At 41.2% G+C, this 14075-nt stretch overlaps 1 protein-coding gene across 6 annotated transcripts in view; it reads left to right on the top strand.

The window, feature by feature from the left end:
- The window catches only part of wu:fj29h11 (uncharacterized), a 51365-nt gene that overhangs the window by 6799 nt on the left and 30491 nt on the right, over positions 1–14075 (top strand). For all 6 annotated transcript variants that reach the window (XM_087845267.1, XM_087845266.1, XM_087845269.1 and 3 more), the window contains 17 exons: positions 571–760; positions 851–1209; positions 1647–1766; positions 1846–2043; positions 2177–2317; positions 2820–3080; positions 4915–5095; positions 5201–5367; positions 5477–5617; positions 5700–5878; positions 6412–6584; positions 8348–8572; positions 8665–8774; positions 9284–9499; positions 12421–12547; positions 12644–12863; positions 12965–13112. In XM_087845267.1, the coding sequence (XP_087701393.1) occupies positions 571–760; positions 851–1209; positions 1647–1766; positions 1846–2043; positions 2177–2317; positions 2820–3080; positions 4915–5095; positions 5201–5367; positions 5477–5617; positions 5700–5878; positions 6412–6584; positions 8348–8572; positions 8665–8774; positions 9284–9499; positions 12421–12547; positions 12644–12863; positions 12965–13112 (3156 nt within the window). The remainder of the gene's footprint in view (positions 1–570; positions 761–850; positions 1210–1646; positions 1767–1845; positions 2044–2176; positions 2318–2819; positions 3081–4914; positions 5096–5200; positions 5368–5476; positions 5618–5699; positions 5879–6411; positions 6585–8347; positions 8573–8664; positions 8775–9283; positions 9500–12420; positions 12548–12643; positions 12864–12964; positions 13113–14075) is intronic.

Here is a 14075-nt window from a genome sequence, read left to right as displayed (position 1 = left end):
TATAACACTGGCATCACCATCAGTAGTTTTCCTAATTTTGTTAGCTGATCGTTCCTTCCTTTCCAGTTTTGCAACATCACAACCGTTGACATAGAGGAGTTCAGCAATCAGCAGTTTTACTGCTTTAAGTACATTATCCACTTCCATAAACCCATTAATGTAGTTATATTTGATAGTGGGAACACACCCGTGCTTGTAAACTAAATAGAAGGATGCAGTTAGAGACAGCTCGTTTTCCCTCTCACTACTTAATTTGGTTGAAGCCATCTGTAAGTAATTTTCTCACCTAAGAATGTGAAAACATAAAGCGTGCTTTGCTCACTTCAATGCATTGTGAGATTGTCTTACATTAAAACAGTTGAAATATGAAAAACTGCCAGACACAGAGAGAATTGTGGAAGTTCTTAATAGAGTTCTTCATTTATGCATTACAAGCTTGTATCTTAATGAACTCATCTCCTACCAATGTACTCTTAAAACTGACCTTTGGCTTCTGCAGTACACTGTGTTATAGCAGGTATTTGCCTATGGAAACCAGTTGGTGTGTAAAAGTTTATTGATGTGTTTCAGGTGATGGGGGCGTACCAGCTAACTGCTCCATCAATGGAACAGCTTCAAACCTGCTATTCTCAGAAGTTTGGTAAAAAGTTTCCTCTTGCCCAGTACATGTCGCTGTACGACAACTGGGAAGCCAAGAAGCTCCCCACTCAGTCTCAGCCAACAACTGATCCTAAGACTGGGGTATGGCAGACCGCTGCAGGTAGCCAAACATCAAAACATTCAATTTCAAGCATAATAAAGATTCTCAATAGTCCATATTAATTAAATAGTTTGTATTATCCTCCCACAGCAACACAGAGTCCTAAACCTGAAAAAGAACAGGAACAGGCCAGTGGGCTTAGCTTCCTGTCTGCCTCTGATTTTCCAGTGTTGGGGGCAGATTTGAGTTTGACCAAAGAGCAGAAGACCAAAGTGAGGGATGCCAGCCCGAGAGAAGGCAGCGGCCCTGTCTTTAATAAAGGTTATCATGCACAGCAGAGGGAGCTCCTTGGAGAAAATATGCGAGCTGTGGAGGCCATGGAAGCAGACCAGGAGGACTTCAATGGGAGGTGGAGAAACAGGGACATGGATCAGGATACGATCAACACTCTGATGGAGAGTGTCATACGAGAAATCGCTGGGGATGGAGAGCTGGTCACCACAAAGAAGGTGAGGACGAACTATACTTATTTTTTCTACTGTGTAGCTGTGCATAATATGCTATTAGATCATTTTCCTAATCATTTAGTCTGCTATGCAACATTAAATTATTCTCACAGGTTACCATCAATATCTTTGGCCTTCCTGATATACACACATATTTATTTACGCCAGTTTTCTCGCTCGCAGTTTTCTTCCGTCTTGTTTTTCCTTTAGTTTATCACCAGCTGTTTTTCAGCTGCATCTTTGTTTCTCATCTGCTGTCAAGTTTCCAAGAGGATATTTGATTTGGCCCTTCCCATTTATCTGGGCTTGGCACCATCACTACGGGTGCGCTAGGCTTGTGCTTCCCACAATGGGTCGTGTTTCACTCTGTTACATTTGGACTAACTCGCGGCGTTTGATTTTGTCGTTGTCCTCTCACTGCCTTTCATTCCTGCTTCCAGGTGATATCCCGGGTATGCAGGCTGGTGCCTTCCCTGGATCCAAGATGGGTAGAGCACTTGCCTCTGAAAGCTCTAAAAGATCTCCAGTACCTCATTAGAGAGATCAACATGTTCATAGAGGTTGGCACGCATTCGTTTTCACCTGTTTTCTCACTGTCAGGTTGCCAAACTGAATTTTATTTGGTCCTCTTTCTCCCAGACCACCTCAGCAGTGACATCCATCTGTACCCTGTATGAGCTGGGCCAGTCATTAGCTGGCCTCAAGGACAAGAAGCGCTACGAAGAGCTAAACCTCGGCCCCCTTTGCAAGCTCCCCTTCATTCACCGCATATTCAAGATTGGCAGCAACACGAAAGATGACGATATCCACCAGATCGAGACTGTAGACATCTTAAAGGTGCATTCACAGGGATTCAGTTTTGTTTTGCACTTTAATGTTTATAAGAGCTTATTTTGTTGTTGTTGTTAAATTATGTTTTACAGTTACAGTATATGTCATAAATATATGTCGTTTCCATTCTTTTGTTTAGCAACTTCGTGTTTTTAGGAGGAAGCAGACGAAGGTAAAAGTGGACCTGGCTGAGTTTATGAAGCATCTGGCCGACCACTATAACTGTGACTCTCCATACGAGCTGGGCATCAGGATAACTGGTCTTGGCCTGCCCATATCGGTAAGAAGCACAATGTTCTGCTACATCTCAGGACGGTTTACTGATGAGTTCTGATCAGCAGAGGTTTGGGACATATTTGCTGGGACATAGTATGGTTACACAAGCTGCATGTGCATCCACAGCCATACCCCACACACCTCCCAGATGAACCTTCTAGGCAAACATACAGGGAGGTTTGGGATCGAGTTAAAGTGCCAGCATGAATTATTGTTTTATTCTGCTTCCGGCTGTGGTCTGTGTCCGCTTGGGACCACACTGATTATTTCTTTTGCTGAAGGTAGTTTCAAGTAACTGCTAAATTTAATGAATAATGCTGTGATTTCTTCTCTGTGAACCCAACTGTCCACGTGTTGTTAAGTATTAACTATGACAAACAGTGAGATGTGTGGAACTCTCATTGGGTGAACTTATAACAAAAAAAAACGACTTCACTTGTATTTTTGGTAAAGATTAACCTGCTATACTTTCTCATATTAAACACAAACACATTTGTCTACTCTAGACAATCTCGAAGGTAAGCCGTAACGAGCACACCATCTTGGAGAGCGCCAGGGAGGTGATTCAGAAAGAGCTGGAGGAGGAGATATACGAGCGGCTGAGGAAGCTCAAAAAGATCATCTTGGAGCCGCTGAAAGGAGCAGCTTCCTTCTCCTCTGCGGGCAGCTCGGATCTCTCGAAGAAGTATGCCTCAATGACAGCGGCCGAGGTCGTGCTGGCGGTCTTTACAAATGCAGGGGAGGTGTTCAGCCCCAGGATGGCCAAGGTGGGTGTCACACACTGACAAATGTCTTGTGTTACTGAATCTGGACTTCTGTCATTTCAGCGTGGAAATTTGGGCCTACTTTGGGTGGAGTGGGTCATTCGCCAGTAAGAAGGTCACAAAATGACGCTAAAGCATCCATCAAAGTTTGAGTGAGAGCGTGTTAGTTGGTTACAACTTTAATAGCCAGACTAAAGCATTTAGGTGTGAATGAGTTATAGCAGGGCTGTAACTTGAGTTATGTGACTGATGGCACATAACTAATAAGAAGTGGTTTATATGTTTAATTTTCTATGTTACCTGTGAATCCAACTGGCTGAGGTGAACACCCACTAGACAGTAGTTTTGTTTTGTTTTCTTCATATAGTCATTATAATATTAAGTGATGACAAAAACTCCTGTTCAACAAGCTTTTTGTATTACGAACAAATAGAAATGAAAGCTGTCTCTAGTATGTCTATACGATACATCCCAGCTCTGTCCATACATACAAGAGACTGGAAGATAAAACTAAAAGCAAGGCACAGGGAGCAAATATCTATCAAAATCAAACAGGAAGTGAGCAGCGATAACTGAACAGGGAAACACAGATGCACAAATGAACAATAGAGGGGAAGTGACGCACGAGGAAGAAAAAACAATCACTAAGAGTAGAACTAAACCCAAATACAACCAGGAACTAGAGACTAAATACATGAAGAAGACCTGCAACAGGCTGGCGACCTGTCCGGGGTGTGTCCTGCTTCTGACCCGGGGCCCTTTGCTGTGTGTCTTTTCCCCATTTCTCTGTCTCTCTTAACTGCTCTACCGTTGAATAAATGCCCAAAAAAAGTTACACCAACAAAACAAAAGTCCATAAACTCAAAAACACAACATGACATATGAAGCTGCACTTTGCTGCCTGCTGAGAGCACCTATTCCCCTCTCTTTCTACTAGTAATCTATTATTTTGTTATTTTAAAAATTTAGTTTCTATTTCATTTACAGATTTGGATTATTCATATAAGATATGCTATTTGATTATAAATTAAGATGGCATCTAAAGTACTTAAAATACTAGTAGATGTTTTGTTTTTTCTGCACACCAGTAAGATAATACATGAGGCCTGTAAAAGACTGGCCTACTGGCCTGCAGTGCTGTCTATATGTAGTAATTATGTGCTGTGGCTTTACAAATGTAAAGCCTATACAAATGTGGCCCAATCTGAATGGTGACACACGCCTCCTAAAGAATTTGGTTGCATGTAAAACAGCTTTTGCCGGTTTTCATCAGAGAAACCAACCTACTGTGGATCATTTTACAGGAATTATCAGTGACACATACTCCATGGAAAAGGTGGTTTTCACCTCTTGTATATGAAAAGACGAATGGAAAAAACACCGAGTTGTGGGATTGTTACTCAAAATAAACACACACTAATTCTTACATTGAGCATCTGTGCCCAAACTAAGCCTGTGTTTCTATTATATTTGCTGTAAACCAAGCGAGACCTCACATTCTGCCCCAGAAAAGACAAGTGAAAAACAAAAACAAAGACAAGACTGTGCTGGAAATGTGTTAGTCCAAATTGGCAGGTAATAGCAAAGCAGGTTTCAGATTTCACACCGTCCACATTTATCAGAAAAACGAGACTTTTGGAAAAGATTTTCTAGTTTGTTTGTTTTTTTCAGAGTCAGTTCTTCGATCTAATAAACAGCCTCCACACACAGTAATGGCACACACGAGATTGAAGTCTGTGTTTGCTCTGAGCAGAGAGAGAAGCAACAGAAGCGCTCAGCGATCATATAAATGAGTCCCATGTCTCTGACACAAAGCTCTATTTGTTTTCTGCTCCAGCACGTCCAGAACTTCCTGCTGCAGGTGTCAGGTAATCGGCTGGAAACAGCTCTGTTTCAGCTGGCCATCTGTGGGGGATCCCTGGCTGTTCCACACGACCTAGTGCCCAAAGACAAGACCTCCAAACCCACGGAAAAAACTAAACCAGAGGACAAATCCACCAAATCTCTCCCAAGCGAAGGTTTCTAACGCAAGATGTTACACGTATATTAGCCTATCCTATCCTAAACATGAATCTGTTATATTTTTAAATGGAAAATGCACGTTTCTGCTCTCTATTTCTCAGCCAAAGTGAAGCAGTATCTAAGGGACAAACTGGCTGCTCAGAACTCAGCTATCACTTTGGCACACATTGCTTCCTTGGAGAAAAAACTGTCTGAACACTTCCACGTGAAAGACTTCCTGTCTTTAGAGAAAGGCAGCTTCCTGGAGTTTTTGGTGAACAACATTCAGGTAGTTCTCTCATTTTTGATTTACTTTAACTCTGCAAATCGCAGGTATGGGACCAAATTAACAAAGCAAAAGAATTTGCGGTCATAAGGTCTCATCTGGTTGTGTGCAGCTGCTGCAGGACACAGTGGGGTCCACCTTGATTCTGGGCAGCAGCATGGAGCGAGCCGGCAGTGGCTTCAGACCCTCCAAACAAGATGTGTTTGAGTTCATCAAACAGTGCGGCGACGTAGCCTCCACTGATCCAGATGAAGTGAGTCATAAAAACAGACACAGATACAGCCCTTTTTTCACAGTAGATGTTCTAAAACTACACTGCAACTGTGTTTCCTCAGCTCTCCTACATTGAGTCAGCACTGAGGTCTCACTATGGGGTCCGGGACAGTCGTGACTTGGGGCATGGTCCTCTGCACAGACTGGCTGACCTGGTCCAACGGCAAAAAGCACTGGGTGGAGGAGGACTGAGCCCAGTCTGCTATGAATCAGCCCTGTTTGCTAAACAAGGCAAATCAAGGTTAGAAGCCTATCACCAGACAGACAGAAATGCACCTCAGTACATGGGAAGGATTTGTAATGTTATGCTTTTCCTTATGTTTATTGTATATCTGTAAGAGTGGTGGAGGCAAAAACTCAGGCTTTGTTTGTTCTTTTACCTCTGGCACGGTGTGTCAGTGAGAGGCTCCACCCACCTGCTGTTCAAACCTTCTGTTTGTGAGGAGAAGCTAATTAGAAGAGGTTAGCTAAAAGGGACGGCAGCCTTAAATGGAGACTTGGTGAAACGGCTTGATTCAGACATACTGCACCAAGGCTTAGTATTAAGATAAATAAGGATTGCTATGAACTCTGAATCAAACAAAGCCGCTCTGCCTGGACATGTAGAGTCCAACAATAAATATGTAGAGCTGGACGTGAGCATGCTAGGTCCTCTTTAAAATGAGAAAACCTTATGGGAGCATGAATGACTTAAAGATAAACTCCCCATCATTTCACAGGTCCAGTTTTCATGTCAGTTGCCTTTATCCTTCTGTCTTTCACATCCATGAACAGTGCTGAAGGTGGATTTGAGTCAGTGGGTCGGCTTGGTGAAATGTCCAAGGACCAGGCCCTGGCCAGCTTGCTCTCCTGCCCTCTGCTGGAGGATTTAAGTGAGTGGAGCCAGTGGGAGCTGATCTTTAAACCCCTTCACGGCTCCCTCAAGGAATTCATTGAAAAAAATGCAGGTAGGCACGAGGCATATTGCTTTGAACATGATCGTTTTTAGACTTTTTAAACTCAACTAAATGTGATGTATGGCGTGGCTGTAGCTAAGGAGATATAGCAGGTCATACTTGCTGAGCTACAGCATACCGTATTCCTGAGTCAGCTAACTCAGGCATGTTGTAGAAAGCACTTTGAGTGCTTAAAATAACTTAACCATATACAAGGTGTCCTATTTCCCATAAACCAGTGAACTGTGTAAAATGAGTTGATAAAACGATACGTCGTTCAGTATATGTGTAGACTGAATCCAGAATGAATCCTTGGTGATATAGAGTGCATTATTTTTACCTTCTGCCATTCAGTTCAGATAATTGTGCACAAACAAAGCCTTGTTTCGATTTAAAGATATAAATAAAAAATGTTTGTTTCTGCTGTCAAAAAGTGCCAAACGTGTGTAGAAATCATGTTTGATTATCACATTAAGTCCACAAGAGGGCAGTCGATACAAGGTGAGACGTAACTAACTGTACCGGTGCACTCATTTCAACATAAACATGACTACACGCTGTATAATAAACAGATGATTAGATTAAGTTATATACTGTAAAATAAATGTGGAAGACACAGAGTGGGCACTGCTGTGACTGTAACAACAAGTGTAGATGAAAACTGCAGCAGTGCCACACACAGCTGCTCCCACTTTACCACGCTGTGCTGCAGTTGGGTCGTGCACTTTGAGCTCCTGCAAGCTCTTACTAAGATAAATATAACCTTATTTGTTGAAGGCCTTAGTTTGCATATTTTAAGTTTTAACATTAAAGGAAAGGACGACCACCACCGTGTCTCACATTGCACAGACAAACATTTATCCTTTCACCTTTTGGTTTGGTTTTTCCACTTTAGCTTTTGAAGATCTTTAATTATAGTTTAGTCAGTTGTTAATTTTTATTAGACATTTGTAGTGTTATTATATGGAGAATAAATGCCAGAGATCAGTATGGATATTAGAATAAAAACACAGAACATTATGAAAGCAATTGACTCACATTCATTCAGACATCCAAAGTCTCAATAAGCACGTCCGTTACAGCCTCATCGAAAGAGCTGTGATAAAGTTTTTACCAAATTAACAAGGACTTTGCAAAACCATTACTGTTAGTTACTTTGCTACTTTTTTTTATTTTAGGTAATAAAAATGTTTTTCTAGTTTTAGTTCGCAGTTATTTTTAGTTAACTAAATCAAATTTCTTAAGACATGTAGAATCTAGTGTCTCTTTTATTGTTTAGTGCTGGAACAGTTAAAAAAGCCAGCAACCTCTAAAGCAAATTTTAGATAACTAAGTACTAATTTGATTACATCATCTTTTCATGATGTTTTCATTTCAGAATTTGAATGAAAATGGGATAAGTTGAATAAAAAAAAAAAAAACAGAAGCTGAATAAAAACAACAGAAGTTGAAAAACACAGAAGAGAAGTTGAATAAAAGCTGAATTTCCAACAAAAAAAGATTTCAGAATTTGCAGATTAAAGTCAGAATTCTGAGAAAAAAGAATTCAGAATTTGAATTAAAAACAACAGAAGTTGATTGCGGAAAAGAAAAAAAAGACCACTTGTATTTTTCCTAGTTGCCGTAATCCTCTTCCATACCGAGGCACATAAGCTGTCGGCATCATTTGGGTATCCAGGCTGTGATAATTAAATTTGATGTTCTCTTGAGCAGTTAGCAGCAATACAAAGGCATCAACAACTAATGGGTGATTTCATGTTTTACTTACTGCACAGGTAATACGGGCCTAGCAGCATTAGAGGTCAGCCCCGGTGTGCTGTTTAGGGTCACCACAGACACAGGAGACAAGCACTTCTCTAGTGCCACTACGGCCCTTGATCCCGTGGGCACAGCTGGCCACCTCGTGTCCATGGTGGTAGCTGACGGAATAGTTAACGCTCCCATAGCCCTCCTGAGCAACCACATGCAAAGCTCTCTGGCAGCAGCTGTGGCTAAAGAAGGTAGGTATTTAACAGGATAGATGATGGAAAATCATTTTGCTCCATAGAAAAGAATTATGCACAACTGGACTCACAGAATTTGTGTCGTTTAGATTTGTCCCTGGCCGAGGAGGATGTGTCATGTTACGACAAAGTTGCCAAGTTCCTCCTGGAGTGTCTCACACGAATCCCCACCAGAACCTGTCAGGCTCTTCTGCTGCAGGTCAGGAGTGGATGCTGAAAAATGCATCTCATGTCTTCTGCAGAAGGCTAGAATTTCAAGATCTGATATGTTATATATTTATATCCAACTGAAATCTAGTTGATGTTTTGATTAGTTTGTGCTCTTTGGCACAACAAACCCTTGATCATATTTAGTGTTATTGGACATCGATGCTGGCACTATGTGTTGATGATTCCAGTAAACAGCTTTCAATCAACAAAAAGGGAACATGCGACAACATTTCAGTGTGTCCTGGAACACATGAGTGGGCAGCTTTAGCCTCTGAATTTAGTTTGTTCAGCTAAATCGCTGTTATTCAGTTGTCATGCCAACCACAGACTTAGATGGCTTGTTGGACATCTCAGAGCTAAAGCTCTCTCAAGTTGTCTGCAACATCTTGTCTCTTTTTGCTTTGCAACAATTTGTACAATACAATGTACATAACAAATATGTGTAATCAAACATCACGGTCATGTGCATTTAAAATTCTGGCATTTATGTTCTTCCAGGTGTTTTTGGAGCCCTTCTCCCGTGTCCTGGGCCAGGCCAAATCTAAACGGGTCCTGATGACCGTGGCTCAGTCGGAGCCGAGGTACATGAACTGTCTGCATCGTTTGGGCATCCTTGTAGGCATTCCAGACTGGATCAAAGACTACGAGAAAAAGCTGAACCCACCTCAAAGCCAGAGCTGTAACACATACTCAGCACCTGTGGACCAAGCCAAGGTCAGAACACAAGCGAAGAAATCTATAAATGTAGCTTAGATATTACTACTGGAATTGAAGAGTCCTTTTTGTCAGTGACATATATCAGCACAACATCAATCCACAAAGTTATGGACTTTGTATTTAGAGTATACTGGAATCTCACTGCTGCTCAAATAACATAAAAAATGGCATGCGGTATATGATAGCTGAGTTGTAAAGTAAGCAGTAAGAGAAAAACACAAAAAAGGGTAAAAAAGCAACATATAAGAACTGGTTCTAGTGGAAAGTCTGCTTTTTTTAAGGGTATAATGCCAAAGCCCTGCTGCCACGACAAAGCAGCATTGTTTAAACATTTTTTATTGCGCAAAAGGAACTCTTGAGGTTCAGAATTGAGACTTATTATCACTAGATATAGGAGATATCTATATTTTCTTCTGCATCAGAGACTTCTTAACCCTTTAAAACCGGTAGGAGCGGGCACGCTCCGTTTTGCGTAACTATTTTTAAATCCCGGTAGCTCTGCAACCACGTAAGCTAGCGCAATAATTTTTTTTGCATATGAAACCAGAGGAGTTGTACTTACATCTTATGCCATCAGCTTGTCCTCGGTCACAGTTTCCTTCCACATATAGCTTTGCAAAAACTGCATAAAAAGCACTTGCAGCAACAAAAACATAATATTCCAGAAACACGCTTTGCCGATCTGATCAGCTGTTTGTAACACTTCCTACGTTGGAATAGACATCAGCGCGAACTTGGTCCGCCATGACCTGCCCGAAACCGGAAGTGACGTCATTTTGCGGAAATGTAGTTTTTTACCATCAGGACCTTATGAGCCTATAGTGGTGTTTTTAAAAGTTATGTTTGACTTTATGACTTTCTGTGTCGTTTCTGGGATGCTTAGGACTCATATTGCACTGCTGGAAATAGTTTATTTTGATGCATATGCTGCTTTTTTTTTTTTGCAAATTTGAGGGATAAGCCTCTTAAATTTCTCTAACTAGAAATATATGTTAAAAAAACAAAAACGATTTTCAATTTCTTTGTAGTTTATTGCACTTTTTTGCAATTTATGTAATTACTATGCACTTAATGCAGATATATTATTAAAATTTAGGCCGTATTGGTTGTATTGATGTATAGCAACTTGAAATGCTCCCAAAAATGGCTCCACAGCATGTAAAAATATAATATAAGCTCTGGCGGACTTGGTTCTATGGTAGGTCTTAAAGGGTTAAAGGGCAGATGTAAACTGCTGGATAGCTAACGTTTGAATAGAATGTATATAAAATAGGTCCTGTGAGCCAAAAACCTCGATTTCTAGACATCTTTCTCCACTCTTGACTCTTGTATGATTTCTAGGACAGAGTCACATCAAGAAAAAAATATATTGTTAATCATTTTCAAAATTAATTTGAAATTCCACATTAAACACTAAAATGTTTTTAGAGTAAAAGGTTGAAATGTGGAGATAACTGCGTCTACATATAACCCTCTACAAAATGCATTGTTAAACAAACGGATCAGCCAACTTGTGATACATCGTCTTGGTTGCACAGCCATAACTATCATAACTGCATCTGTCCATTACCAGGCTGTTCATTTTGTACAAATCCACTCTTCCACATTCGTGTGTTTTTCTGTCTGATCTTTTCTACATCCTTATTCTCATCACACAATATGTTTGCGTTCTGAAGAGAAATCTTTTCCTTCCTTGTTACTGAAAACGATTCTGAAGTATGATTTCACTCCCAGGGCAGCTGTGGCAGTTTGTTTTGAGACAACAACTGTAATCTCCACATTTCTACTACAATTTCTATTACAATTACAATTTCGACCTTATTCTCAAAAAGGTCGATAATAATTTTTTTTTCTTAACACGGCCCCAATACTTGTTCGTAGATTTCAGTGATATTCCTGATGCAACTCTGGCTGTTTGCACGTGAGCGGCCTCCTGGTGGTTTTATTAAAATTCTGCAGAGGGTAATTAGAAAATGTACAATTAAAGGGAAATCAGCTTGTTTCAGACAGTGGATTACCTGGACGGCTACACAAAGGCCCACTATTAAATTACTAAGGATTATGTAACGGCAACCTTCGGTCCTTCTTTGCCGTTTCTGCAGGACGTAAAGTTTCTGCCTCGTGCTCTTGTTTAGTAGCTTGGATGCCTTCTGGTAGCAAAAACGAGGCGAAGGAAAAAAGGGGGCAAAACATTTATTTTCCATACAAATCGAAAGGTACAAAACAAATGCCTCTGGTGGGAGCTCCGTTTACATTCCCTTTATGATACAACAAAAAATAACATTAAAACGGCGACGTTCAGAAAACTGTTGCTCCCCGTCCTGCTTGCTTACCTAACCTTTTACCCACACCCCTCCGCATGCGGGCCAAATACACCCCCCTTTACGACACCTATCAACACTTTACAACAACAGACTAACAAAGCAGGATTAATTTATGGAGCACAGCCGATTACATTATAACATAAAATGATCAAGATTATAATAGAAACTTAAAGATCTTGACAAATACTTAAATATGGCATGATGTAACTGAGTAAAATATTGGCCTGGACTCGGCTCCAACAGATTATTTTGCACTTTGAATCATGCGGAGGAACTCTACGAGAATCCAAAGTATAAAAATGTGGAGCTCCTCACAAATCCATTTTGCTGTGAGGAAACAGCGCTAACCAATGAGGTGCCACTAAGTCATATTGATCAGATTGATTGGTCAGTGACAGCACAGTAAATTTTGGACATTATGTATCGCCATTAATCATTTGAATTGTGTGGAAAGTACAAAGCAGTGAAAATACAGAAATGTGAAGAAATACTCAACAATGTTGTTTACTAGTTGTAATTCTATACCAATGAACCGTTGCTCAGCAGCATATTTCTGTTATTAACGTGTTCTTCTTACCTTTCTTATGTCTTCAGTCTAATTTGACAGATTCTGAGTGCAGCAGTCTGTCAGCTCTCAACATGAGTGAAGATGACTTTCTTGAGGATAACATCATGGACAACAGCTTTGAATCCTCCCAGCTGTACCACAGCCCACACCAAGGTGATTAAAAGTGGCTCTCCACTGCAGGATTTTGAACTTTATTACTGTTTTCACACTGCGAAAAATTATAATCTTTTACCAAATGTGTTCTTTAAGTCAACGATGAGCAAGACATAGAGGCTGAGGAGGAGGAAGAGGATGAAGAGCAGCTGTATGAGTTGGCCTCGGTGCCTAACGGAGAGATATCAGACGTCAGCAGCGACGCTGAAGGAGGCCAGGGCGAGGAACAGCTCAAAATGTCTGACGGAGATGAAAAGGAGGGTGACAGCTGTGAGTCCGAGGACACAATCCAGAGAGCCGTCATTGAAGACATCAGGTTTGTCACCTTTATCCATAACTGCTCTGTCCGTTTAAGTGTCATGATTTGGTTGTGGCTGCTCTGTCACTCTTTTTTGGTCTCCTCTTTCTCTCTGACAGGAAAAGTGAGTTTGGCATCGGGGTGAAACTGACAGCTGAAGGCCAGAAACTGATGCAGGTCCACCAGGAGCGACTGGGCCGCAGCTTAGACCGCCTCTCCACTGAACTCTACAGCAAGGACACACACTTCGTCCTGGAGCTCATTCAGGTAGAAATCTGAACGTGTTTATCAGAAGCTTCCAGAAGTTTCTCCATCCTGATTTCTTAGATTTTTTACATTTGTCACACTTTCAGGTTTCATATTGTCAAATGTATTTTAAGATTATACGAAGATAACCTGAGTTAATACAATATGCAGTTTTTAAATCAAGATTATAGGTCATAAAAACCCAGAACAACTTCTAAAGAAGTGCAGGCCTCACTTGTCTTGTCGCACTTGGGTAATACTGTCATGGTCCTGGGTCGGTGACCCAGTGTTTTTGGTTATGTACTTTTACTTTTGATGGTTTTGTATTTTCTAGGGTTTAGTGGTGTTCCCTCTGGTTGGTGTCTTCCCTGCTTGTGCATTCCCTTAGTGTAGTAGGTCTCTGTGTTTAGTCCGCGTCTCTGAGTCTGTGTAATTACGTGTATGTGTTTCCTGTTTTACTTTGAAGGGCTCTGTCTTATGCCAGCGTGTTCTGTTTACGTTTCCCCTGCCTCGTCAGTTGTCATGTATTCCAGGTGTGTTCCCCTCCTGTTTCCCATCCCCTGATTCCTGGCGTGTGTATTTATAGTGTGTGTTACCTCGTCCTCGCTGCTGGTTCGTCTGTGTTGTTCCCCTCGGTCTTCCTGCGTCTCTCCGTCCGTCTTTCTGTGTATTTTGCCGGACCTCCCTGCATCTTCGTTTCTGATTTGTTTTGTTAGTTTTACCCAGTTTAGGTTTTCCAGTTTCATGTTCACCCACCATTGCTGTTTGTACCCACTCCTGTAAATAAATATTCACCTGCACCAGAGCTGCCGCCTTTTGGGTCCTTTCTACAAACTCCACACGTCTGCCACACCGGACGTGACAAATAGAGTATGGAAATCATCTGAAACACACCTGCATGTCCACCTCTGATTGGCTAAAAAAGGCCAAAATGAAGGTTTTAGCGTTGCCTAAAGTCCTGAGTTAAATCCGATTGAGATGCTT

This window comes from Neolamprologus brichardi, chromosome 8 (genome assembly GCF_056152115.1).
Source record: "Neolamprologus brichardi isolate AB-2024 chromosome 8, ASM5615211v1, whole genome shotgun sequence".
NCBI classification, from domain to species: Eukaryota; Metazoa; Chordata; class Actinopteri; order Cichliformes; family Cichlidae; genus Neolamprologus; species Neolamprologus brichardi.
Note: the sequence above shows the minus strand (reverse complement) of the source record. Positions and strands in the feature narration are given on the sequence as shown.